This window comes from Canis aureus, chromosome 14 (assembly GCF_053574225.1).
Source record: "Canis aureus isolate CA01 chromosome 14, VMU_Caureus_v.1.0, whole genome shotgun sequence".
NCBI classification, from domain to species: Eukaryota; Metazoa; Chordata; class Mammalia; order Carnivora; family Canidae; genus Canis; species Canis aureus.
In genome coordinates this window covers 8,355,566-8,383,013 of record NC_135624.1, presented here as the reverse complement: position 1 = coordinate 8,383,013, position 27,448 = coordinate 8,355,566, and the positions used below count along the sequence as shown (strand labels likewise).

Genomic DNA, 27,448 nt, shown 5'->3' with positions numbered 1-27,448 from the left:
ATTTTTGAAGGAACACAAAATTACTTATTTATTTATTTTAATTACTTAATTATTTAATTTAAAAAAACAGCATTACTTCTGCAGAGATTAAAGCTTTGAGTTCCAAATAAATACTGTATCAATGAATTCTATAACATTCTCTAGTGAAATGTTAGAGACTACCCTTTTAAAAAATACCTTCCAGGATCATTGTAAAATAATAAATATATCTAATTAAAAAATAAACATTATATATTTAAATAAGCATTACCAAATTCTCCACAATAATTTTCAGGTATATTTACACATTGTTTGACATTCAGTTATTACTAATTAGGTTAACAGCAATTATAAAACTCAAAGAAGCCTAGTTGGTCTATGCTGAATTATATTTTGCACTGTTAAATTTAATAGACAAATCACCTTTTTCTGAACCAATGAAGAGCAGAGAATATTTATTTTATAGAAAAAAAAATCAAAGTTGGTCCTTAAATTTCTGTTGAGAGTAGAATAGATGAGTTAAGCTGGGATAAAGAGAGACACAGGGGTGCACAGACTGCATCATTAAAGTCTGTTTTAGGGTATCCTGGGTCTTAGTGGTTTAGTGCAGCCTTCAGCCCAGCGCGGGATCCTGGAGACCTGGGATGGAGTCCCATGTCGGGCTCCCAGCATGGAGCCTGCTTCTCCCTCTGCCTGTGTCTCTGCCTCTCTCTCTCTCTGTCTCTCATGAATAAATAAATGAAATCTTAAAAAAACAAAACAAAACAAAACCAAAACCCAAAAAACTTAAAGTCTGTTTTGAGGGAAAACCCCTGAGAAATCACCCACTGATTAAATAGGAATCATGTCTGCACATGCCGTTTACTGTTCTTATTAAATAAAAATTTTCTGTCTTCAAATTTCCTAGTAAAAGTATTCTTAGTGAGTAACTTAATAGTTACTGCTCTACAGACGCTTTCAAAGTCAATTACTATGGAGATTTCTAAAAACTTAGTAAGAATTGTTTACAACTATCAGTATGGAAAGGTTGAAAAATTCAGGGAGGCAATGCCATTTAAAATGTGGACTGTGTAATTAAAAAAACACTTTACTAGCACTAAATTAGATTCCACCAAAGCTTCTTAATAGCCTCACCAAAATTTCAGGAATATAGCTCAGAAGTACAGCAAATGCTCCCTATGTCTGAAGTTTTAGATTTGATCTTAGTTATCTTAAATTTGAGAATGAGCTTAATACTTTCTAGGACTCAGTGGCCATGTGAACTTGGGCAGATTACTTAACCTTTCTTTTTTTTTTTTCTTTCTTTTTTTTTTTTTTTTACTTAACCTTTCAATATCTTAATTCTCTATCTGTAAATGATTTTTGTCAAGAATAAGATATAATGTATTAAAGCATATGGCTCAAGAACAAGCCTTAAATGAATACTTGTTATCAAAATAAAGAAGAAAAGAATGGGAATATAAGCTGTATTTATATTTAATTATTTATGAGTATTTAAAAAATGGATACTGTCAAAAATTTGACTGAAAAAGTATCTTCTGTAATTTTCTTTTTGATCCATGACAGAGGAAGATCAAGTTAGGGATGATGGGGAGATGACTCAGCAAAGATAATTCTACATCAGTAAATAATTTGTAGGGTAATGAAACAGAGTTGTGTTTTGGACTCCTTAAAGAAGTTATTCCTCAATGGCTTAAATACATTTTTAATTAAGCTGAATGTATAACTTCAGTAATAGAGAACATAATGATAAGTATTTGACATTCAAGTGATAGGATATTACAAACCATGAGCGACTTGTAAAGGTGTCAGATTATCTATTCTCAAAGTCTCCATTTTTAATGACATCATTCATCAGGGCTTCCAGCTAAGATCCTAATAGAGGAAGTCAATTTTATAAGCGGCTCACCTTAGAGCAGTAGTTCTCGAACTTTGGTGTCCATCAGAATCACCGGGTAGGTTTGTTAAAACACAGGGACCCCACCCCCAGAGTTCTGATTAACTAAGTGGGCCAGAGACCTGCACTTCTAGAAGTCCTCAGGTAATGATGCCACTGGTCTGGGACCACACTTCGAAAACCATTTCCTTACAGAATATCTATGAAATTATATTGCTTAGTGAAATTTTTGCCAAGATTTAATATTCTCTATCCCAAAATAATTGGTGTCAAAGTTATAAAACTTTGAAGATAAAAGCATTAATTTATTTATATATTGGAATGGAATCAAAACTAGTTTTTATGAAAAAAAAATGTAAAGCCATGTCTATTATATTCCGTTGGTCCATCCTCCTAGAGCAAATTTCTGTCAGGTATCTATAACAAGAATCATTGGTATCTAAGGAACTTGTTTTTATTGTATAATACAATTGACCCAGTTTTCTCTCTTTAGGAAGCTCAGTCAAAATATATGCTTCACATCCAGCAGGTATACAGGATCTCACATTATGCATTTTGTTCACAAACTTTACTTCCAGTGTCACTTTGTTTTGCCCTCATTTTCCCTTTATACTCATCTCTTCATTGACAACATTATTGAGAGTATTATATGTATTTTTAAAAATCATCTACATTCTTTCCTAAAATATAGTGGGAGATAAGTGAAAAAAATTTGTGTTAGTTGAAGACATGTTTCTAGAAGTTTTAATATCCTGTTTTATTAGGACTACATGCCATGGTATTTGGATTATATACAATGAATAAATGAGAGATTAGAGTATAAGAGATGCCACAAAAGATCAAGTGTATTTATTTAGCCCTAAGAAGAAATACCAGAAGTACTTGGGAAGACATAGATATCATTTCTGACATTAAGCATTAAAGATTAGGTATGTATCTGAGATACTGTATCATTATAAAATGATTTTCTATGAAATTCACTGAGCCTATTTGAAGTTATTCATATTTTTATTTTAGAAAAAAATTTCTAGAGGTTTAGGACCTGTTGAGTAAAAGCAAAGCTTTGTTTATTTGTCTTGAATTTACCTTTCTCTGGCTTTAGGCATGTGTCATTTCCAGTGCATCAGAACTGTGTGATGAACAATTCTACATTTACCATGTCAGTAATTGTGTAACTTGGGGAAGAGATTGGTGATTTTGAAAGATGACGCTGTTGTAAGAATCTCTGCCTCCTGCAGGTTGTGTAGTGGGGAAACTAGAAACCTGTGCTACCTACCACATATGCATATCCAATGTAGCCAGTGCTTTACCAAAGAATAGAATATAATGGAGAGGAACCAAAGGTTAAGTAGGTTAAGATAAAATAAACCAAAGTGTATAAAAATCAAATTTTTATCTATAACACACAGATATATAAACCACAAATATTACATGATTGCATTACTAAGTCATAGCATACTAACTAAATGTTATGAGTAAATTTTGGTATTTTTAGTCTTAAATATTTTAAATCTTAAATAGGTACATCAAAGCAAAGTCTTTTCATGACTTTGACCATGAATAATATCATGAACCTAAAAATGTTTGAAAATATAAAAGCAATGAAAGGCAAGAGTTTTCCCTGCTAGACCTCATACCTCAACTTACTCCCAAAATGTAGCTCAAAAAGATGCTCACTAAAAATCCTTTTGAACTTACAACATCTCATATGGTATATATTTTGTTTTAATAACTCATTTTTAAACCAGATTCAATTAAAATACTATAAAATTGAAAAAAAACTTCTATAAATGGGAAGACCATAGCTGTTCTTCCTAAACAGTTTTGAGGGTATTAGGGCCTTATGGATTTTATAATATAAAAAATTATAAAAGATTCATTCTTCAAATCATTTATGAGTTTCACCTCTTTAATCTTCTATATTATATAATGACTTTTTAAAAATAAGTTAATTTCTATCCCTACAAGTTGGAATATAACACATAAATTTTATCATTTGCTATCATGGGGCCATTGCATTATATGTTTCTGTCTAACTAATCTGCATTCAGAAGTTGAAGAGAATCTAACCATTTCAAATGATTAATTGTTTATTTTACAACTTTTAAAAAGAAAAATGTCTTGCCTTTGAATGGTAATCTTGTTCCAGTCTGGGATCTGATCCGGCTACCTGTTTGTATTTGTTAATTTTCATTTGGCGATTTCTCTCCTCTATATCCATAGCACCTATCGAGTAGAAAAAAATCCATAAAATTAATGTTCAGTTCTTATTTCTGAGCCCTACTTACAGGATGTATAATAGAATAATAGAAGAGATGCTAGGCTGATATATTACTTTCATTCAAGGTAGTACGTACAAATTAAAATGTCATATTATTTCTTAGTTTTATTTAAAAGTATGCAGTTCGGTGAATAAAAGCATGATTACTAAATATGTAAAAATATTCTAATCTGAATAAAATGTAAATGAATTTTAACAGAACAACAAATCTTAACTAGATAGAAAACACTTTCTGGTACATGTATGCCTAAGAGAATATATTTGACAGTACATAACTTGATGATAGCAATACTATAAAAACTTTGGATGGTAATTCATCAGGATTTGATTTATTTGCTGAAAACAGCTGTAAGTCTAACTGGTTTCAAATGAATTTTACAATTGTGTTTAGAAACTATTATCATAAAATTAGCCCACGTTTTAAAGCAGGTTGCCCCAGCTTACTTATGGTTGAACTTGAATTTTCTAGATCTAGCACCAAGAAAGAGGCAATTAAAATAATACTCCTGAGAACATACTATGCCAGTAAAGGCATAAAGTGTAACTGAAATCATCTCAGAAAAGAAAAAATGTAAGGAGGTGAGAAATTGAGATGGTAAGCCTATTACAAAATGTGACTAATACTCTGTAACAGGTCCTACCTCCCAACACATCAATTATAAATACCAAGTGGGTCTTTAAAACCTTTGGTTAGAACAAAAACTAAATTCAGTTAGCAAATCTTTGCAAACATGAAAAAGTGTTTTTAAGGTATATTTATGACTTTTATTGAAGGATTTTATAGGAAAACTCCATTTCTCCTAAATACACTTAATGGAAAAACAAAATCTTAGTTGTATACTACAAATCTACAAACTGGGAAAAATAATCATACCTTACTGGGCTATCTATAAGTTGTTGTTATGTAAATTTATAACCACTGAGTATGGGGAGGAATGTAAACATATATATATATATGCCCCTTGCTTAACATCATAACCTGAATACTGCAGTAAAGATCCCTAGACAAAAGTGTGCCATTCAAAAATAAGTATTTTAATGCTTATCCTGAAAAAAATTTCATTGTATATCAGATAATTCTTGTTGGTAACAAATTTTAAGTAAAAATCAATTTATTTAAAATAAAGTATAAAAAGAAAAGACTTCAAAAAGGAGTAATAAAATCCTAAATAAAAGAATGTATAGTCTATATTACATGACCTCTAAGTATAGCAACAAAATTAAATCAACTATTCAATAAAGTGAGGCAATTTGTTCCTTTGAAGAGTCTTGTTTTAATAATGATTTGATTAAATCGGTGCCAAATAATAAAATAGAAAAATAAGTATCATATTAATATAAGTTGATGATATATAAAAACAAATGAGTACCTCCATGATATGAATGTAAAATGCAGTCAAGTATAAATGTCTATTAGTCTATTAAAATACAATTTTGGAATTGTTTGTTAACCAAGGGATATTCTCTCAGGTAAATGTTTATTTTCTCCAAGGGTGAGGGAACAAAAAAGTCATCCCTGTATCAAAACAACTGCGTGTACTTAAAGAATATTAGCTAAATTGAGTGGGAAGTTCTTTTAAAAAGTTTCATTTTGATATCATAGTGGCAAGATCGTATATTAATATGAATAGCACCAATAGACAAGTTTAAGCACATTTTATATATACATATATAAATATATACATACATACACATACATACATATATATGGCATTTTCTAATATTTAGACTATTTTTTGGACATCAGCCTCCTATAAAGCTACATCAAATTCTTTTTAATTACCAGGTAGTAATGTGATATATATACCGGCAGGGGTTGACAAACTTGTTCTGTAAAGGGCCGTTAATAAGTATTTTAGGCTTTGCAAACCATATATTTTCTACCACAACTCTGCCATTATAACACAAAAGCAGGTATAGACAACGCATACACAAATGAGTGTCATTGTTCTATTGAAACCTTATTTACAAAACCGACAGAGGGCCTGATTTGGTCTGTGGGCCATGGTTTGATGACTCCTGCATTAAAGCATTGTTTTTAAAAAGCATATTTAGTATTGCTTTGAAAAGGAGCCCTTCTCCTTAGTAATGGTTAAAGATTTTAACCATTGGTTAAAATGGTAAATGGTTAGAATCAGGTTTATGGAACATCATTTATATTTAACAGGTCACTGGGGGGTGGCTTAAGAAGAATATTAATTTGTATTTGCTATAAGTAAACAAAGACGAAAATAGAGTGATATAATTGTTTTAACACATTATCAACTAAATTCCAATCTCAAACACATCTCTCATCTACAGACTCAATTACCATCTATAGACAGACTCTAATGGAAAGATTCTTTATTAGAGGCTTAACTAATGAAATGTCAGGTAACCACCTTACTGTATATACAGTCAACAAACTTGGGTAAATATACTTTTAATTTGTAACTTCAAATTTTCCTAGGAGGTTAATCCTTAGGACACACAGTAACCAGACATTCCTCTCTCCAAAACTATTTGGCATCTACGAAGTCTTCCATTCCTTTTCTACATTTTTATCAGCCTATTCTCATAAAGAAAACAGTTCACAAACAACAATATTCTTAGAGAGAAAAGTATCCTACTGGTAAAGAGATTCATCATAGGAAATACAAAACTGTCTTCTGTCGAAGCTCCCCAAATACTTGATAACAATATGGATAAAGTGTAGCTTTAACAAATCTAATTGATTTTCATAAAATACACAGGGATATAATAAATGTAATCTGAGCATAAAACAAAATATTATCTGAGACACTTTTTTCTGATTGAAGTTAAAGAAGTATATTCCTCATGCATATAGTAGAAGTATATTTTTAAAATTAAGTATATTTTGCCAAACCATCAAGGAAAGAAAAAAAATTACTTTTGGGAACTATCCTACTGAATCCTAGTTTACAAACTTTTCTTCCAAGAAAATACAAAGTGGAAGAGGAACAAGATTACAGACAATAACAATGACAGTGACAGAATTAATATATTCCAAGTGAACAAAGCTAAAAGGGCCAAATTCACATAATCTTTAAATGCTAAAATCAGCATGTATGCACATAGCAAATAAAATGCAATAAAGAAAAAGGTATAATCAGTGTATGCAGCTATTTGTCCACTTTGAGGCAACAATTACACAGGAGAAAGCACGGTAGCTTATGTTTATTTTCTAGTTTCAGTAGGATAGACTATAAAAGCAACTTATTAATGTCTTTCACTAATCAGAGGAGTAAGAATAGAAATTGTTAAAATGACTACATAAGACATAATGAGATAAATACGAATAAATAAAAATGTATAAAATAAAAGAGAAATGTAATGTTTTGTTAGGTTGTTATTTTATTTTCAAAGGCCAAGCAATTCAAAAGAAAATATTGCCCTTGACTTTATTGAATACTTTGTCTTTCAATATCTGTTAACCGTGAAAAAATTTGTTTTGCCGATGACAGTAACTGACAGCTTTTGACAAAAAATTGGTCATTTATATGAATGTTTTCCAAAGTACCTGTGATAAAAAGAAAACTGCTTAAAAATACAACATATTTGATACTATGTATCAAAAGGTTTTACAATGGTCATATGTTTGAACCGGAAATTTCACTTCCCAGGATTATTCCTAAAGAAATCAATGTGCAAGATGTACCTGCAAGTATATTTATTACTACATTGTTTGAAAATTGTAAAGGCCTAGGGAAAGAAACTAAATGTCCAACGATAGGGGTTAGTAAGCTGCACTTGCAGTGTATCTACAGAATATTATGATGCACCCATGAAAAATAATGCATACAATGTGCATGTGCATTCACATATAATAATGTAAAATAAAGATATTATAATTAGTAATTATAAAACAGATTAAATGGTAATGTACTATAGTTTATAAACTGTAATTTAAAAAAACTACATATATGTTCATAAAAATATATGTACACACATAACCTATACAAAACACAAAGAGGGGAAAAATTAAGATTTATATTCTAGAACGCTAGTAGTTATCGCTGGTTATTGAAATTAAGTGCTACTGTTTTCTTATTTGGGTTTATATATAGCTTATAAAATGCCCACAAAGGCACTATACAAAAGAAAAATATTACTTTAAAAAACACAAAACATAGTGTTTTTGTGAAAAAGAATAAATTATTTGGCTTGAAAACCTGTGTTTTTGTCATGATGTGATAAAAGTGCTTTGGAAATAAATGCTGAATAATTTTTAAAATGCAAATACACAACTGTTCATTGCTTAATTTACCTATGGGATATATATTTATTTGTTAAATAAAAGCATTTGGGTATATTGATTGAAAATGGTATATAACGAGAAATAATTCCAAACGCGATAAAGTGCAGATCTTTTCAATTTTTACGAATATTAAAACAAAAAAGTGACCTGGCATGTTTTAAAATTTTCCTTATTGGGTTTTTCAAATGTAGGACTTCAGAAACTATGCAATAAAATTTTTTGAAGTTACTTTAAAATGATTTCTTCATAATTACTTAAGAAACTGATTTTTTTATACTAAAATTTTAATATATATTAGAAACTCATAAAAAGTACACTTTCGTTAGCTAAATTATTTGTTTAAATAGATGCAATGCAGAGAATAACAAACATTGGAGAAAGTTAAATTTAAAAAGCATGTAAATAAATATTGAGCTAAAAATTATACATTATGTGCCAGATTATTTTTGCTTTTGTCCTGGGGCAAAGGGAAGCATTTTCTCTTTCTCTCTCTTCCTTTCTTTTAGCATTATCTAGCATTCTTTAAGTGTAAACAAATTTAATCTTTTTCTTTAAGTTTTATTTAAATTATTTAAATTAGTTAACATACAGTTTAATATTCGTTTCAGGTGCACAGTATAGTGATTCAGCACTTCCATACATCACATGGTGCTCATTACGAGTGTACTCCTTAATCCCCATCACCTATCTCACAAATTTTGAGGAATACTTATTTCCAAGTCAATCAATTTTGAGGATGTTTCTACTGTGGTTACTAGGAGCTAACACATCGGGAGTGAAAGAAAATATAATTTGATTTGGTTTATAATGTGTTTGCTTATAAAATGATCTTTTCTTTGCTCCTAGGAAAGACTAGTAAAAAATCAATTTAATTGATTTAATTTCCTAGGACTGTAGGAAGACTGAGCTCCAATTGTGCCTAAGTGAATGATGGAATTAACTGAAACCTAAAGGCTCTAGAAATTTACAAAACTATTGTACTACCTTGAAGCTCATAGGCTTTTAAATTATGTTATAAACCTTGACAACCTATTTTAGATCTCTAGGTTGTTACTGTGTGTATCTATCTGCTGTTTCTCTCTTAATTCTCTGCTATATTAATTAAATAATACTTCAAAGGAGATGCTATAGCAAATTTCCTAGACTCTTTTCCCTATAGACAAAAGAAAACTGATATTTAAACTACTTTAGGACATATGTCATTAGGAGTGACCTAGTGATTTAAGGAAACAGAGTATATCTGTTTTTAACATCTAAATTCAGTAGGCAGACTCACTGAGATTTTATCATTCAGAAGTCTTGGATTTTAGCACCAATTTAGGTTTTATCTTTAATATTTAAAATTGTTTGGCCTATAGCAGAAAGTCAGGGTTCTGTGCATGGAGACTGCAGTGCACATAACCATCATAGAGCCGATGGGACTTTGAAACTGTCCAGATTTAGGGTTATGGGCATATTTATGATACATAGGAGTGAACAAAATCTACAAAATAGCACTGGTTTAAAAGATTAGACAAGACTTGGGTTCAAGTCTTGATTTCACAAGTCTTATAAGTGTAAGCACCTCATTTACTCGTTTGGCCATAAAATTCACCATCTGTAAAATGAATAGTTCTGGACCAGATATTATTTATGATTCCTTGCGCTATAAAACTATTTGGTTGGTTAATTTTGAGGCCAAATACTGTTTAAGTGTGTGTTCTTTTATATTATCATATCTATTTCATTAATATAAATAGTGTAGTCTAGAAATACCTATGCTGTTTGCCCTGCTATGGCATGTATTAAATTTTACTTTATTCTGTGTGTGTGTGTGTGTGTGTGTGTGTGTGTGTGTGTATACAGAGACAGGAACAGAAATGAAATGAAGAGAGGGAAGGAGAAAGATAAGGAAAAGAGGGAAGGAGGAGAGAGAAACAGATATCTTAAGAATGAGCCTGGCTGGGAGAGACACAGAGATAGACACAAAGTGTTTTGAAAAGCTCTTTAAACCAGAGGATTTGCCCAGCAAAAAGAATCATAAGGAAGTTCTAATCTAGGAGGCTAGGAGGGTCTTTTAGACTAGCTGAAGTGTAATTGTTTTACTGTATACTTTTTTCCCTTCTGTATACAGTGAGTGACATGTTTAAAAGAAAAAAAAGAAAATATTAGTAACTTTTTAATAACTTAGTTATTTTTAACCTTTAGTCACAATTCCTGTATCTTTGAAAAAACGAGACATAGCTTACAGGATAAACTAAATTTTCAGATACAAGTCCCTCAGAGAAGGAATATGATGGTTATTATTAAATTTGCTTTTAGCAGAAAGTCCAATAACCACTGATAAAACATGAGTCAGATTCATTGAGTTATTAATAACCTATTCCCCATATATGTTAAGCACTTTGGAATCTTCCACCTTTTTCCTGATGGTAAAATCTACTTTGAGGAAGAGATGATCCACAGAGTTAGTACATATTACTGCTCTGTGTATATGACTTGTCCCATCTTCTTATGTTTGGGCATGACATACTATGAAAGATCACTGTGTCTCATATCTGGGGCCTAACTGACATAGCCATTTCAACTATAACACTATTATGCATATCACAGAAGGTTTGAGAGGAACATCATGAAGAAATTTAAATGTAACTTTACATTTATGTTAATTTAGAAATAGAAATTTAAGTATATTTAGAAATGTTGAGAATGTTAAGACATAAAAAGATAAAAATGTCCATCATACAAAAACTGCAATAAGGCCTATCCTAGGAAAGAGACCCATATATTTTTTTCTTTGAATATTGGAAACTCAGTATATTTTTTGTGCTCTAATTAAAAACTTATCTAAATTTGCCTACTTACTTTAAAATTGAGATCTCTGCATTTTTTAAAAAAGATTTTATTTATTTATTCTTGAGAGAGAGAGAGAGGCAGAGACACAAGGAGGCTCCATGCAGGGAGCCTCTTGTGGGACTCCATCCCGGGACTCCAGGATCACGCCCCTGGGCGGTATGCGGTGCTAAACCGCTGAGCCACCCGGGCTTCCCAGATCGCTGCATTCTAACTTGTACTTAGCCTTATTATTAATATCCTAAATTCTTTTTTAAAAATATTTTATTTATTTGACAGAGAAAGAGAGAGAGAGAGAGAGAGAAAGCACAAGTAGGCAGAGTGGCAGGCAGAGGGAGAGGGAGAAGGAGACGCAGGCTTCCCGCTGAGGGGATGTGGGACTTGATCCCAGGACCCCAGGATCATGACACCAGCCCAAGGCAGACGCTCAACCGACTAAACCACCCAGAATTTTAAAAATTCTTTTTAAAAATAGTCATGGTATGATTCCAAACACATGGTGAAATTTGGGATTTTCAATTATTTTTGTTTATGAAATTGTGTTTAGTCTGTAGTCAGTTTTTTCCTACATAAAGAATTCTAACCATCTCACAAAGATTGTATAGAAAAGAAATGATAATTCCTAAAGGTATGTAACTAATAAAAATGGAAACCCAAACAACATAACTCTCCCCCAAATCATTTTTTGTGATATTTGCTATTGTTCATACTGATTACTTCTTTAGTTTTCATTTCAGCATTTCTGAAACTCCTATGAGAGCTTATTTATTCTAAAAAGCTTCTGCACAGTGAAGGAAACAATCAACAAAACTAAAAGGCAACCTACGGAATGGGAGAAGATATTTGCAAATGACATATCTGATAAAGAGTATTGAAAAAACAAAGAACTTATTAAACTCAAAACCCCCAAACCAAGTAATCCAATCAAAAAATGGGCAGAAGACATGAATAGACATTTCTTTAAAGAAGACATACAGATGGGCAGCAGACATGTGAAAAGATGTTCAATATCACTCATCATCAGGGAAATACAAATCAAAACTACAATGAGGTATCACCTCACACCTGTCATAATGGCTAAAATAAAAAATGCAAGAAACAATAGGTGCTGGCGAGGTAGTAGAGAAAAAAGAACCCTTGTGCACTATTGGTGGAATTGCAAAGTGAATTGTAAACTGGTGCAGCCACTTCGGAAAACAGTATGGAGATTCCTCAAAAGTTAAAAATAGAATACCCTATGATCCAGCAATTGTATTACTAGATATTTACCCAAAGAATACAAAAATACTAATTCAAAGGGATACATGAACCCCAAAGTTTATAGCAGCATTACCTACAATAGTGAAATTATGGAAACAGCCTAAGCATCCATCTGATGAATGGATAAACAAGATCTATATATATATAAAATAGAATATTACTATATATATAGAATATTACCACATATAATAATACATAATAGAATATTACCATATATATAATAGAATATTACTCAGCCATAAAAAAAAATAAAATCTTGCCATTTGCAAAAACATGGATGGAGCTACAGAGTATTATGCTAAGTGAAATAAGTCAGAGAAAGACAAATACCACATGATTTCACTCATATGTGGAATTTAAGAAACAAAATAAATGAACAAAGGGGGCAAAAAAGAAAGAGAAGAAAGGAGACCAAGAAACAGACTCTTAACTACAGAGAACAAATGGAAGATTACCAGAAGGGAAGTGGGGGAGGGGGTGAAATAGGTGATGGGGATTAAGGAATGCCCTTGCTGTGATGAGCAACAGCTATGAAAGTGTTGAATTAGTATATTGAACACCTGAAATGTATGTATGTTAACTAACTGTATGTTAACTAACTAGAATTTAAATAAAAATTTAAAAAAATAAACTGTATTAACAATGGCATTACAATGATAACATAAATGTTTTTGAAGGTAACAAAGATATCTTTTACCTTCTAAATCAAGCCAATAAAGAGTCAAATAAGGTGTGATAAATTATTCAAAGTAGAATTCTGTTACAAAGTAGAGATTCCCAAAAGGATTCAAACACTTGTGATCTTGTCCCCCAAACCATAATGAAAGTGTGAAATAATGAACTTTGCTTTGTTCCTCCTCCAAGAATAGCAGAATCATAACAGGATTATTAATAAATGGAGAAAGGACTGAAATAAAGACAGCTAAATTTCCAAGAGTAAAATAAACGACAGTTGTTAGATATAATATTTTACTTCATATTTTTAATGATGGTATGCATAAAAGTTGTAAAATCCTCATATCTCCTTTAGAGATAACATGTTGCAAACAAAAGGCAAGTCAAGTAAAACAGTAAAATTGTGCTTGGAAAATTAAATTGAATAGAGAAAAAGAAAATTTTTAATATTGAAATTTTTAAAATTACAAAAATAAAACTAACATTGTAAATTCCAAATGTGACATAAGCTTCCAATGTAAGAACAAATAGAGAAAAGATGTGTAATAGTAATCTCCTCCATATATCCCTGGCGATCATCCTAGAAAATGATTATACATTTGAGTTATAACTGGGATAAAATGAGTGAACCTTATGCAGCTGTAGTGTGAATAAAAGGGGAAAAAAGTACATTTTAATTTTAGTTATATAAGTTAATCCACGTTGTCATAGAATTTTATCCATGTAGGCAAAATAAATACTTTTCATCAAATCAGGATAATCTAAATTGGGCATAATTATTTACAATGAGAAAAGGAACTATTTAAATATAAAGATTTTAATGGATATCAAGCTGTTTAACCTTTTCCATAGATACTCATGGTAATTGTTATCAGTGAAGGGAATTAGAATAACCTTACATAGTGACTAGTGTCCTGCAGTTTAATATTCCCTCAGAATTCAAAGGAACGCATCCTAAATGTTTCCCGAAAAGGACATCTCCTGAAATGCTTCTGGCAATACTGAGAAGAGGAATAAAACAAAGGTAGGATCACTCTCAGAGAAAGATAGATGACACCTAGCAGGAGAGACCAGCCCAACCTAGAGACAAGGCTTTCAAATACCCACATGGGGATACTAGTTACACCAAAGATCCTAAATACAACTGCAAACTAGAATGAGGTTGTCTCTTTTGACATTAAATCTCCCCTTCTGAATTCCTCTCTTCCTTTTCTCCTTTTTCTAGCCATCTAGCATTGTTCTCTTACGGTGTTCACCATGCATGTCCCAGCTTCTTGGCTTTAACATTTCTACACCCTCTACCTTGTAACAGGTAAAGACTCCATTTCCTGAGGTTAAGAGCATGGATTTTGGCATTTTACTTACAACTAAACTCAGTTATGGTTAAAATAATTTATACCACAGTGACTTAATTATCCAAAATGTTGACTGCTGAAGGCACCTACCTTCAGCTCCTACCTCTCCTGTAAGCTTAGGATTCACATTCTAATGGTCTCCTAGCCATCCCCAGATGGATACCCATCAGTACCTAAAGTTCAGTTTGTCTAAAACAATTTAACATTATTTCTCATATCTGTTCTTCTTATAGTTATTATCAAAGAATATCCAGAATCTCCCTGCTAATGTCTTGCCTGTTCTTGCAACTGTCAATCCTAAACACTTTTCTTGCTCTTTCTTGGTTTCTTGACCATTGGTTTAGATTCAGAGCTTTAGGACTTCCTTTGTTTGCTAGCTCAACTACTATAGTGATCTTTTCTCTCTGTGTTACAAAGCTATAGGCTAACTCCATCCATTATTTCCATGCCCCCTGAACTACTTGGGAATGGGACTTGGCTTTTAATTGCTTGGGATGTGTCAGAGCAAATAAAATTTTCTATTAGCATATTTAGTACTATTGGGGTAATGTAGTAAAAAATTCATTTAAACTTTGTGTATTTTCAGTTATTTTTATTTTTTATTTTTATTGTTTTATTTTATTCATTCATTCATGAAAGACACAGAGAGACACAGGCAGAGGGAGAAGCAGGATCATGCCCTGGGCCAAAGGCAGATGCTCAATGGCTGAGCCACCCAGGTGTCCCTTCAGTTATTTTTAAAGTCAGATTTATGGAGGCATATTACATAAGTTAAAATCCACACTATTTAGGTGCAAAGTTCTATGACATTTGACAAATGTATATAGTCATACAACCTTGACACAATCAAGATACAGAGTATTTCTGTCACTGTAAAAAGTTCCCTGGTGCCACTCTGTTGTCAATACTCTCCCTGCCAGGTTACCCTGATCAGATTTCTGTTTAGGTTTTATTTTTTTTCAATAGTGTTTAGTTTCACTTGATCAAAGCATAGAAAATAAACCCTAACAAAGCTTTTAAGAGTACATGGTTAAAAGCTTGTATTCTAGAACTTAATACCAATGTTCCTGAACAGTTAAGATCTTAACAATAGTAATACTTTGCACATGCTGGGAATTGTGCTAAAAGCTTTGCATGTATTATGATTATGTCCCTTAATCAGTAAAACTGTATGTAATAAGACTATTTTCACAATTTTATTATTAGAAAATTTGTACAAGGTCATATAAGTAGTAGATGCCTGAGACTGGTCTGTTTTCCAAAACTTAAGATCTGAAATACTTAGTCATGAAAGGACTCTTTCTCCTCTTGTCTCTCTCTCTCTCTCTCTCTCTCACACACACACACACACGCACACACACTTCTCAATTTACTAAATTCTTTTTTTGCCCCAACATTCCTTCCTTTTAACATTTCCCTTTTTCCTTTCTAACTACATCATCTTCTCTTTGGCCTTTTTTGGGGGGGGGGTTATTTTTAATCTTTAATCTGCTTTTTAGAGATTCCTTCTGATTCTCATTCCTTTACTCTAAAATAGCTTACCAACCTCCTTCACATTCTTCATGACCTTATAATCTACAACTATGATTTCCCCATCAGTTATGTTACATAATTAATGATCTAATCATTTTACTTATCATTTTGCTTTCCATTAAACTTTGCCTTTCCCACTATTAGTTCCCTTCCTTATCCTTACTCTCATGTCCCATACTCCATCCCCTGAAGCCTTCATATAGGCTAATAAAAAGAAACTATCATCTGCCAAATAACATCCTTCTCTTTAGTTAAATTGTAATCTAATTTAAATCCCCTTAGCAATTATCTTCAAGGTAGCATTATTCATGCCAACTTACCGTATGAAACCTATTTATTTTTCACGCCAACCCTTTTATATTACAATGTTTTTCATTATAGATATAAAGGTATAGAGCTTTTAAGTGAGTGAAGAGGAAGAAAGCGATCTGAAAACAATCATAACTTACTTCAACCATGTGTAATGAATACTTGGTAAGTATTTTTTTAAGATTTTTATTTATTCATGAGAATACACAAGGGGAGAGAGAGAGAGAGAGAGAGAGAGAGAGAGGCAGAGACACAGGCAGAGGGAGAAGCAGGCTCCATGCAGGGAGTCTGACGTGGGACTCGATCCGGGGTCTCCAAGATCACGCCCTGGGCTGTAGGCGGCGCTAAACCGCTGAGCCACCAGGGCTGCCCCAATACTTGGTAAGTATTGTGTACAAGTTAATACTAAATAACTTGATTACTAACATATAATCATTTCCTTACAACTCAAGTGATTTAAAAAATATTTTAATCAAAACTTTACCATCCAGAGCTGTACTTATTCCTTTATTTCCCTGTAAATCTTCAATATTTAAAATTCATTCATCACTGACACTTTAATGTCTTCTTAGAAAAGAAAGATTTATAGCAAAAATTATTCTCCTCTTCTGAACTTTAAATGTCCTGACTTTCTCTGTTATATATTGATCTTAATTACTTATTGTCTCCTGGCTCCTTTGCATAGTTTGTTTCTTCTTACTTTCCTGGTTTAAATTATCACCTCTTCAGAAAGATTTCCTGGATTGCTCCATCTAAAATAATGCCTTCCCATCCCAGTCACACTAAATACATAAGGATTTTAAATAATAGTACTTATAGCAATCTAAACTTAATTTGTTTAGTGACTATTAGCTCTCCCAAGAATATAATTTCCATGACAGACTTGTTATGTTCCCAGCACCTAGAATAAGGCCTAGCAAATGAAAATATTTAGTAGATATTTGTCAAACAAATAAATTTTTCTGATGTGAAATACCTTTATACTACTAGAATAAGAATTTCAGGAATAAACTCTCCCATATATAAGCCAATTATGTTATATGATAGTTTAATATGTCATTACAATACCTAGAAAATGATTTGAATCTAGCACAAATTTACATATTATCGGGCTGTTTTATAGAGATTTTTATAGTCTCTGCTTTGGATTTTTATTCCTATTTATATTCTCATTTTAAATAAAGACTCAATTTTATTATTCATTACATTCTGTGTATTACATTACATATCTGTCTATGAAATTTTTGGTATAATTGTTTTCAGTAGTAATAGTTAATAGACACTATCATTTGTACTTTCTAGTATGGAGAGAACTCTGTAATAGGTTCCTTAAAGACATTATCACTTTCAATTTTTTTTCAAAATACAATACAGAAATGTTTCTAATTTCTATGTCAATAAAATTATTCAATTAAATGGTTGCATATGTATCATAATTTATTGAGCCATTCCCCCATTATTCAACCTTCACAATAACATCCTTTTAGTTGCTACAAATAATGCTTTAGTGAAACTTTTGCACATACATTTTTATCTGAACTCTATTTCCACCAAGTCAAAAGTCTGTGAATGTTTTTGAGGCTCTTGATCCCTACTGAAAAATTACTTTTTAGTAAGGTTATACAAAACAATGCTGCCACTCTTGTACCACTCTCACCAGCATCAAAGTGTTGTTTTTTAAACAGATGAAACACAGTGTCTCATTTTTTAAAAAGTCATCTATTTGGTTAGATTGGAATGAAATGTTTTTTATATATCTACTGTCCACTAAGTTTCTTGTTTATTGAAATGTCTGTACATGTCTTTTGTCCATTTTTCTATTAGAGTTTTACAAACTACATCATTTATTTGTCAAAATGGTTCAGGTGTGAAGGCTCTTAATACTCTGGTTGCTGCCAATGTTTCCGAGTTTGTTGTTTGCCTTTTAATTTGTTCATGCTGATACTGAGATTCTGAAGTTTATACCCGTGACTCTGTAGTCAAGTCTCTCTTTTTAAATTTCATTAATTAGAAATTTATTTTATTCTTAGAAAGGCCTTCCCTTTTCAAAGAAAAGCTGTTTCATGCGTTCATTAAAACATAATAAACTCTCTACACTTAACTGCAGCCCAAAATCACATCCCTGGTGGGTGACAGAAACTGGATTAGAATCCAGACCAATCTGATTTCAGTGTTCTTTCTTTCTTTCTTTCTTTCTTTCTTTCTTTCTTTCTTTCTTTTTTTTTTTGTGTGTGTGTGTTCTTGCTTTCTACCCAATTCTGTTGTCCCAGAAAGGACAAAGCTCTACAGTATGAGTGCAGCAGTTCTAATGCACAGGTTTGTATGCCAGCTACGTCCTAAACTGGAAGTCACAAACTAGTGGAAGATATTTGTGATGCATATAATATAAATAACTAATTCTGTATCATAGAATGAATGACCACACATCAAAATGCCTGGGTTTCAATACACCGACTTAAAATAAAAATTCTGGTTTTTTAATGTATTTTGTAAAATAAAAAATAATAGCTTCATTTACATAGTGCTTACTAAGTGCCAGACACTGCTTTTAGGTGATTTACAGATTATACATTAATGAATTTAATCTGTACAATAACCCTTTGATATACTATTACTAACCCTGTCTTTGAGAGGAGGAATCTGAGAAATCTACAAAGAGTAACTTTCCCAGGATCACACAGCAAATATGTGGTTGGGCTGATCAGGCAGTCTAGTTCCAGAATCTGTGCCCTAATATTGTTTCTCAGCCTAACATTTCTTTCTTTTTTTTTTTTTTAATTGAAGTTTGATTTGCCAACATACAGTATAACACCCAGTGCTCATCCCATCAAGTGCCCTCCTCAGTGCCCATCACCCAGTTACCCCATCAGGCTAACATTTCTTATAGGAATAAATAGTTTCCTCAATAACTGAAATTTACAAGTGGACAAAAGGCCAAGTAAAATAGAATGTTATATTATTCAGAGTGCATGAATAATACTTTGAGAATTCAGCAGTAACATCTTAAATTTAGGATTATCTTCCAAGGCAGATGGAATTTTCTATCCATAAAGAATTTAAAAACAATGCATTCCAATTCCCAATTTAAAAGTGAAATACATTTACCCCAAAGATGTGAAATTATGTGTCTAGGATCAGGCAGGTCAGTGGCAAAACTAAAGCTAACCTAGGTCTCTTGACTCTTATTCTAATAATCTATTTCATTAATCTTTTATTAATATTGATTTTCTAATAATCTATTCTAAATATCTTTCCAATTTCCCTCACAGCACCCACACAAGGAAGAAATGCTCAAGACCATTCTTACTCTAAATTTGGCTATTCCTATTATTTCAAGTTCAAAGAACTTTCTAAACTCTCCTTTTATATTTGTGTACTTAGAGGCCTTAGAGAATTAGTCTTAAGTATTATACTTTATTAATAAGAACTTTCACATAGATGTGATGTATTTATATATATATGCACATACTCATATTTCATTTGATACTTCTTTGGTTAAGGTATCACATTACTTAATAAAATGTTAAACGTGCATAAAATATTCCGAGCTGCTGTGTCTCTAGTAACATCTAAGGTAGCTAGCACAGTACTAAACACGGAGTGGACATCCCAAGCTTCCTTAGGAAATGACTGATTTACATTTTCTAGTAGAATTTCAGTATACCACAGAGTTACAGTTCTCATGACTGAGCAAATCTTGAGTATCTGTATCTTACACTTTCATCAATAATATTAAGTCCATTAAATATAAGTAAGATAGAATCAATGCGCAGAAGATACCTAAAAATGGGTAGAATCTGTGTGTAATGATAAGACTGATAGTAAATCAATAACTGAAAGATTTTGGGAAATTTCACTAACAACTGATATGTGTGTTTATATGTGTACATATTCACAGATATATTAAATTTCCCCTACAATGAATGTTACTTCTTTTTTACCTTTTAGGATATAACACAAGTAGAACAAGATGCCAAGTCAAAGCACATAGCATTCAAAACATGGCATATATGCCAAGCAAACCTGAGAAAAACTGAAATGCAGATTTGGAAGAACATATCTCAATTGGCAACATTCAGAATAATCACAAAAATAAAACAAAAAAGAAACTGTTTTTATGCTAAAAAATACTATAATTGTATTAATTTTGAAAAATTTCTCTTAGCTAGCCCTAACAGGAAGTGAAGTAATTATTTTAAGAATTATAAAATGTTAACGGAACTTATTTTGGAAATCATATCATAATTTATACATATTCAAATCACGGTGTTGTACTAGTACTACTATTAATACAATGTTTGTTTTTTTAAGTCTCTCTATGCCCAATGTGGGGCTTGAACTCATGACCCCAAGATGCCAAACTAGATGTATTCAAACTAACACAGTATTATATACTAATTATATCTCAAAAAAGTTGGAAATTTATTAAAAGAATTAAAAATAAATTTAAAAAAATTAGAAAATAGTTACAATGCAAAAGATGTTAGTTATTACCAGTTGTATTTTTATTAAGAAGTGTTTAAAATCTATCCAACTTGAATTGTTAATTAAGCTTTTCAAATTAATATTAGTACCTGGCGACCAATGGACTAATCTGAAATAGAAATTTTTAAACATATTTTCAAAAATTCTTGATGTAACACAGAACCAATTATAATAATGTAATGTGGAGTTAGCATAATAATATAATAATTGGTATTATAAAATAATAATTTACCTAAGGAAATAATAAGAAATACGGCTGACAAACATCTTTTGTTTTTAAGATCTCCTTAGGAGTAAAACATGTATTACACAAGCATTAAGATTGCTAGATGTTCTAGACCAGGTCTGGAAGTAATTCTGAAAATTTGTGTAGTTAAAACTTCAATTGAAAAACATGAGCAGATGTTGTTTTACGGAACTTAGCAAACATTATTTTTAAAATCTCTTTTGTATCATTAGCTTTCTTTCAAATGGTCTAAGATCTATATTACAATTATCTAAAAAAAAATACAATTGTCATATGAAATTTCTTGAAAGTAAGAAGAAAAGTATAAACCCTAATAAAACTACTTCTCATGTAAAAGAAACTTGGTTATTACTTACAAGGGCTAAACTTAGTGAGGTTTTTTGCTACTTCAAAAATGTGATCAAACACCATCCCTTCATTCACTGTGTAGCATTGTGTTGCACTGACCATACTTGGACATATTAACAGAAATGAAGGTCTTTTGACTGTGGTGTAAATAAAATACACACTTCAATTTAATATGTCGGGAAAATGATTAGCCTTATGAAATTTTCCCATCACATTTTGGCTCGGAGTATTAACAGGTGATGTTTAATACCAGAAAAATAACCAACTTATGTTGGTTAGATATGTGATGATAGGTTTTTTTTTTTAAGATTTTGTTTGTTTATTTATTTATTTATTTATTTATTTATGAATGAGAGAGAGAGAGAGAGAGAGAGAGAGGCAGAGACATATAGGCAGACTGAGAAGCAGACTCCATGCAGGAAGCCCAATGTGGGACTCAACCCCAGGACTCCAGGACCACGCCCTGAGCCAAAGGCAGACACTCAACCGCTGAGCCACCCAGGCGTTCTTATGATGATCGTTTAATAAAGATATTATTCTATTGGCCACAGTCTCCAGTCTTTGAAAGCTTTAACTTCCTCCAACTTTTATGAAGCAGTTGGAAATCCATTCTGAATTGCTTGTTTCAAAGTTTACTGTTTTCTAAAACGATCTTCTTCTCTAAAGCTCTTCTTACTATCTTCTCTATCATTCTCTCCTTACTCGTATTTCCTTTGGAATGGAATGCATTATTCTTCATATAACTCTAGGCTTTGGAGAGTTTGTGGGACCCTAAATTCAACTCTCAAACTTAGGGCATCAGTGACTTCAATATATATATAAAAACTCTAACATCAAAGGTTGCTACTTTCCTTTCTTTTCCAAATTTCCAATTTCTAGTGTAATCCATGTTCCAATTCAGAAATTCACTCCCAGGACCAAATCTGTATATTTATATTACTTGGAATTATCTAAGATCTAAAAATTCTAAGCATTATTACATCAATCTCTGAAAATAACTTGCTCCATTTGCCTCCATCGGCCTTGAACATTTCCACAAATTCCATTTCTTTCATTGAACCCCTTCTCTTCCAGTTCATGGAAAACTCTGTATCTGAACATGATTTGACAAGTCCACATGATTTCACATGTCTAGTCTTCCCTAATCCATCAGGGACATCACTTTAAACACGTTACTTGCCAGCCACCCTCAACATCCTTATCCTCTTTTTCTTTTTACTATAACTGCCCACAAACTATCTGAAGTGTGCCAATGAGTGAATCACACAATTTTAGAGAACCAATCATCACAAATTTAAGTTCTTCACTTAAACTATCATCATTCTCTGTATCTTTGGTGAGCTCTCTTGTATCCCTAATGGTAGCTACTCTTCTCTTAATAATTTCCCCAAGCCATTTATTCATTCATCTAGTCTACATTCTTCTCCATCTTCTTTTGGGTCTCTCTTTCCTTCTTTTCCATCTGGCTTCCACCCTCTACAACTTGACTAAAATCAATTAGGCAAAGATTGTTATTGGTTATTTTTATCATTTAACAATATTTATCCTTCTCCTCAACTTTTCTGATGACTATACCCTTCTTGAAACACTTTCTTTTCTTGAGTTCTGTTCTCTTTTGTTCTACTGTCTTTCAATGTTTCTTTCCATCATGGTTTTCTGACTCCTGTTCTTTCATCCACTCCTTAAATGTAAATAAATGTGATTTTTGGCTCTCTCTTAGTCTTCATATGCTTCTGACAATTCCATTCATTCCAATGGAATCAGTTAAATGCTAATACTCTATTCTATGTTGCTAGCCCAGACTTCACCGTTGAGTTCTGGACCCATACATTCAATCACTTCTATTAGATAGTCATACCTGAAAATTCCCAAAGGAATGTCAAACCTAAGCCATCCTCAAACTGAATTCTTCTATTTTTCCTCTAAAACTTGTTCAACCTATACTCCTTATCCTGGCAAAATGTGCTACCATCTATCCAAACAGTTCTGTGACCTGAAATTATTATCTTATTCCTCCTTTTCTTTTTTTTTTATTATTCCTCCTTTTCTTGCATCAACAGTATCAGTGACTAAGTCCCACAGATTCTACATCTTTATATAACTTCTTACATATCAATTTCCTACGCTAGATACCTTATGCCAGCCCATTATCCCTTTACTGATCTTGTGTAATAGCCTCATAAATGATCTTTCTGCTTGTACTGCTCTAGTCTTTTTTGTTTTTAACATAGCTAGTAAAAAAAATGTGATCTTGTTCCTCTCCTGGTTTACATGCTTCAGTATCCTACATTATCTTCAGAAACCCTCCCCTGCCTACTTTTGCCTAGACTTATTTGAAATCATTTTTCCCATATTGTTTCCTCTGCCCTGAAATGTTCTCTACACACCAGGGCAACATCTTTCTAGGGTTTAATGCTCAATTCATATTTTCTCTTCTATGAAGTCTTCCTTGAATAATATCCATACTTTCAAGGTGGAAATGATCATACCATCCTTTATGATTCCATTGTATTCTCTCTATACAGATTTCTCATAGCACCTGTAATATTATTGCATTTACCTGTCAGACTCATTCTAGAAAAGGCCTACAAGGTTAGGGATCTATTTTGTGTGTCCTATTATTTCCAGCACCTAGAATAGTACCATATCACATGTGCTTAATAAATTAATATTGAATGAATGTTCAAGTTTCATTTTAAGTGCTACTTTTTCCATGAAGCCTCTTCTGGCATTTAGCTGAAATGGATTTTATTTGACTTTATAGCTTTGTAGACCATATTGCTAGACGGATTCATACTGGCACATATCAGCATGTTACCCACATATTTTACCTCTTCAGTGATATTCATAGCTTGTTTAGGACATGTATTAGATATTTGGTGTTCTCCATATGTGTAGCACATTGCAGAACTCATGATAAAAATAAAATACTTTTAGAATTATGTAAAATAAAGTTGAAAACAAGGTTTAAGTCTAAATAAGTTGAAGAATGAAATATGATCAATTTGTTAATTTAATCTGACTAAATACTATATACGCATATATATATAGTATTTATATACATATACATATATTTTGGATCTGGAGTTAGTTACCCATTATGGAAAAATACATATACATATGTGTGTGTATTATACACACATTACATAAAAATTAATCATTTTATTTTTATCAATCTAATTAGAGCAGTTGCTGTTAAAAGTTAATATACCACTACCTAAAATAAAAATGCCTGCAAGATTTAACATTTTGTTATATTAGAGGAAAATGAAAAATTGTGAAATGAATAAAAATAGTAAAAATTTCTAAAACAAGTTAGATAAATGAAAAAATAATAAAGAAAAGCAGTAGAAGAGACAGACCTGCATGTCTTCTCCTTGTGGAGTCCACTTCTTCTGTGATCACATCGTGTAATGGACAGACATAGACAAAGGAGATGGGTGTGAGTGGATGTACTCAAAAGGTAAAAAGTGACACTGAAGGAAAGGGCCCCAAATCATTGTGAGAAAGAATCCTGTACACAGTTGTAGGAAAGATATAATAAAAAACGTACCATATTAAAAAAATTCTAAAAAAAGAATATGGAAGAACTGATGGAAAATTGGTTAAACTATTATAGATTAGCAGAATCAGAAAAATAAAGTTAGTATAGAAATAAAGAGGATTCAAAAGTTTACAATTATTTATAGACAGCCAATCCTGAACAATGACGCTGAAGAAAGATACCATTAGTGAAAACTTTGTTGTTACTTGCATGACCATATTGTACAAGACATTCCTGAGTCCATATAAAATCTGCAAAAATGCTTTTAGAATTTTTAATTATCACTTAAAAAAGAATTTGATTGAATAAATTTTTAGAAGAACATTAAAAATGGTGCCAACCAATTTCTATAACTTTCACGTTTCCCAAATTGAGGAGTGCACACATGGGCCATGATGCCAGTATTTCACTGAATTATTTCGCTACAGTAAAATATTAACATAAAATACTATGGAGAGTAACAACTAAAAGACTCATTATAAAAAGAGTAGCTGAAAGATACAGCTTTACTTAAATCTTGAAAATTCAACTTAACCTTATAGTTAGGCAAATTTTATTCGATCGTATTCCCTTATAACACCTATTTACTCAGAAAATTCTTAGATACCATGTGACACATCATTGACATCTCTATTTAAACTTGCCCATCAAAATCCAACATCTACTATAATATATATGGCACACATTTTGGAAACATCTTTTCCCACTGCTAGTAGAGTTCCGAAGACATTTGATACAGCAATTGAAAGCAAGAAATAACTGCTAAACTCAGCATTCTAGGAAAAAATTTCTTCCAAAGATATTAGTGAGCATTAATATGACTGACCCAGATGAACACTATAATAAAAACCCAAAACCCCCTATTTAATTACATACTTAGTTTTGAGTTTTGAATCAGGTACCATAAAATTCTTAAATCAAAACACCAAATTCACTTCTGCAATGGTTATGTCATAGTTTTTGAGTGATATATAGAAAAACATATATGAAAGTATACTTGGAATATCGATATATTGAAATTATAACTCTTAAGAGAATTCTTTCCCATAACAAATTTATCTCTTTTCTTGAATGGTGAGAAAATGAAAACTTTCCAATAGGAAAAGATTGCTAAAATGACCAAAACTTGTTTTCTTAAGAAAAAGAGAAATCCTAGTATGAATTATAGAGAACTGAAAATGCATGACACATTTTGCAGCTTAACAATGTCATTTTGATTGTTGAGTACATTTTGATCTCTTCCAAACTGGACACTAAATTTCATCATAATTATATTACAAATCAGACCATGTTTATAGGATTGACCACTAGGAAAAGTAGTATCCTCCTGAAATGTGCTCCAAATATTAATATGATATATGCCATATTTTGTTTTCCATCTCCAGTCTCCCCACTTCTCAAAGAAGATAGAAAAATCAGAGATACATTAATAACACAGGTTAGTTCTTTTTTTTTTAACACAGATTAATTCTGAATTGTTTTATATCTTGTATTATTCTCATATGCAAAACTTCGCTATATACATATTTACCATATTACCAAAATAATTTCCTTGCATGTTAAAATGAAATTGATATGAACTGGATAAAGTGACTGCTTAGATATGTTTCTTCTCTGAGAAAAAAAATTATTTTTTTGCAGAAAATGTAAACACAACATGAGTAAATGAAGCTTCTTTCTCTACTTAGCATTTTTCTGTAACTTGAATTATTTTTTTAAATATTTATTTATTCATGAGAGACACAGCAAGAGAGGCACAGACATAGGTAGAGGGAGAAGCAGGATTCTCTGCAGGGAGCCTGATGCAAGACTTGACCCCAGGACCCCAGGATCACTACCTGAGCCAAAGTCAGACGCTCAACCACTGAGGCACCCAGATACCCCTATGTCTTGAATTATTTTATCATGGCATTGAGGCGATGTTCTTCGTTATATGGATTCAAAACATTCAAAATTCTTCTTCCCTCATTCACTCATTACTTACAGAGAATAACTGAGGCACGCAGAGTTCAAGTGACTTACCCAAGGTCACATAACAAGTTCAGTGGCAGAACCAGAAATAGAATAGAGGTCTCCTGATTACCAGGTCAATTTTCTTTCTACTAGATGCTATATGACCCAATAAAAACATGTGAAATAAAGTCAAACAAAGAAAAAACAAAAACAAAAAAAATTTCATGGTGGGCACCTAATCTGGACATTTTATCATACAGTATTTGATTAGAATACTTTTTATTTACTTTTTATTTTTTTTTAAAGATTTTATTTATTTATTCATAGAGACACAGAGAGAGAGAGAGGCAGAGACACAGGCAGAGGGAGAAGCAGGCTCCATGCAGAGAGCCCAACATGGGACTCGATCCTTGGTCTCCAGGATCACACCCCGGGCTGCAGGTGGCACTAAACCGCTGCAGCACTGGGGTTGCCCTAGAATACTTTTTAAAA

The 27,448-nt window shown here is 31.9% G+C and overlaps 1 protein-coding gene across 49 annotated transcripts in view; it reads right to left on the bottom strand.

Moving 5' to 3' along the window:
• The window catches only part of RIMS2 (regulating synaptic membrane exocytosis 2), a 580,692-nt gene that overhangs the window by 154,838 nt on the left and 398,406 nt on the right, over window positions 1-27,448 (bottom strand). For 14 of the 49 annotated variants that reach the window (XM_077846871.1, XM_077846876.1, XM_077846879.1 and 11 more), the window contains one exon: window positions 4,002-4,102. The exons of 23 other annotated variants lie outside the window; for them this stretch is intronic. In XM_077846871.1, coding sequence (XP_077702997.1) covers window positions 4,002-4,102 — 101 coding nt within the window. Of the gene's footprint in view, window positions 1-4,001; window positions 4,103-24,821; window positions 24,855-27,448 lie in introns of all 49 variants that reach the window. 12 more of the 49 variants (XM_077846877.1, XM_077846873.1, XM_077846922.1 and 9 more) reach the window with 1 other exon arrangement.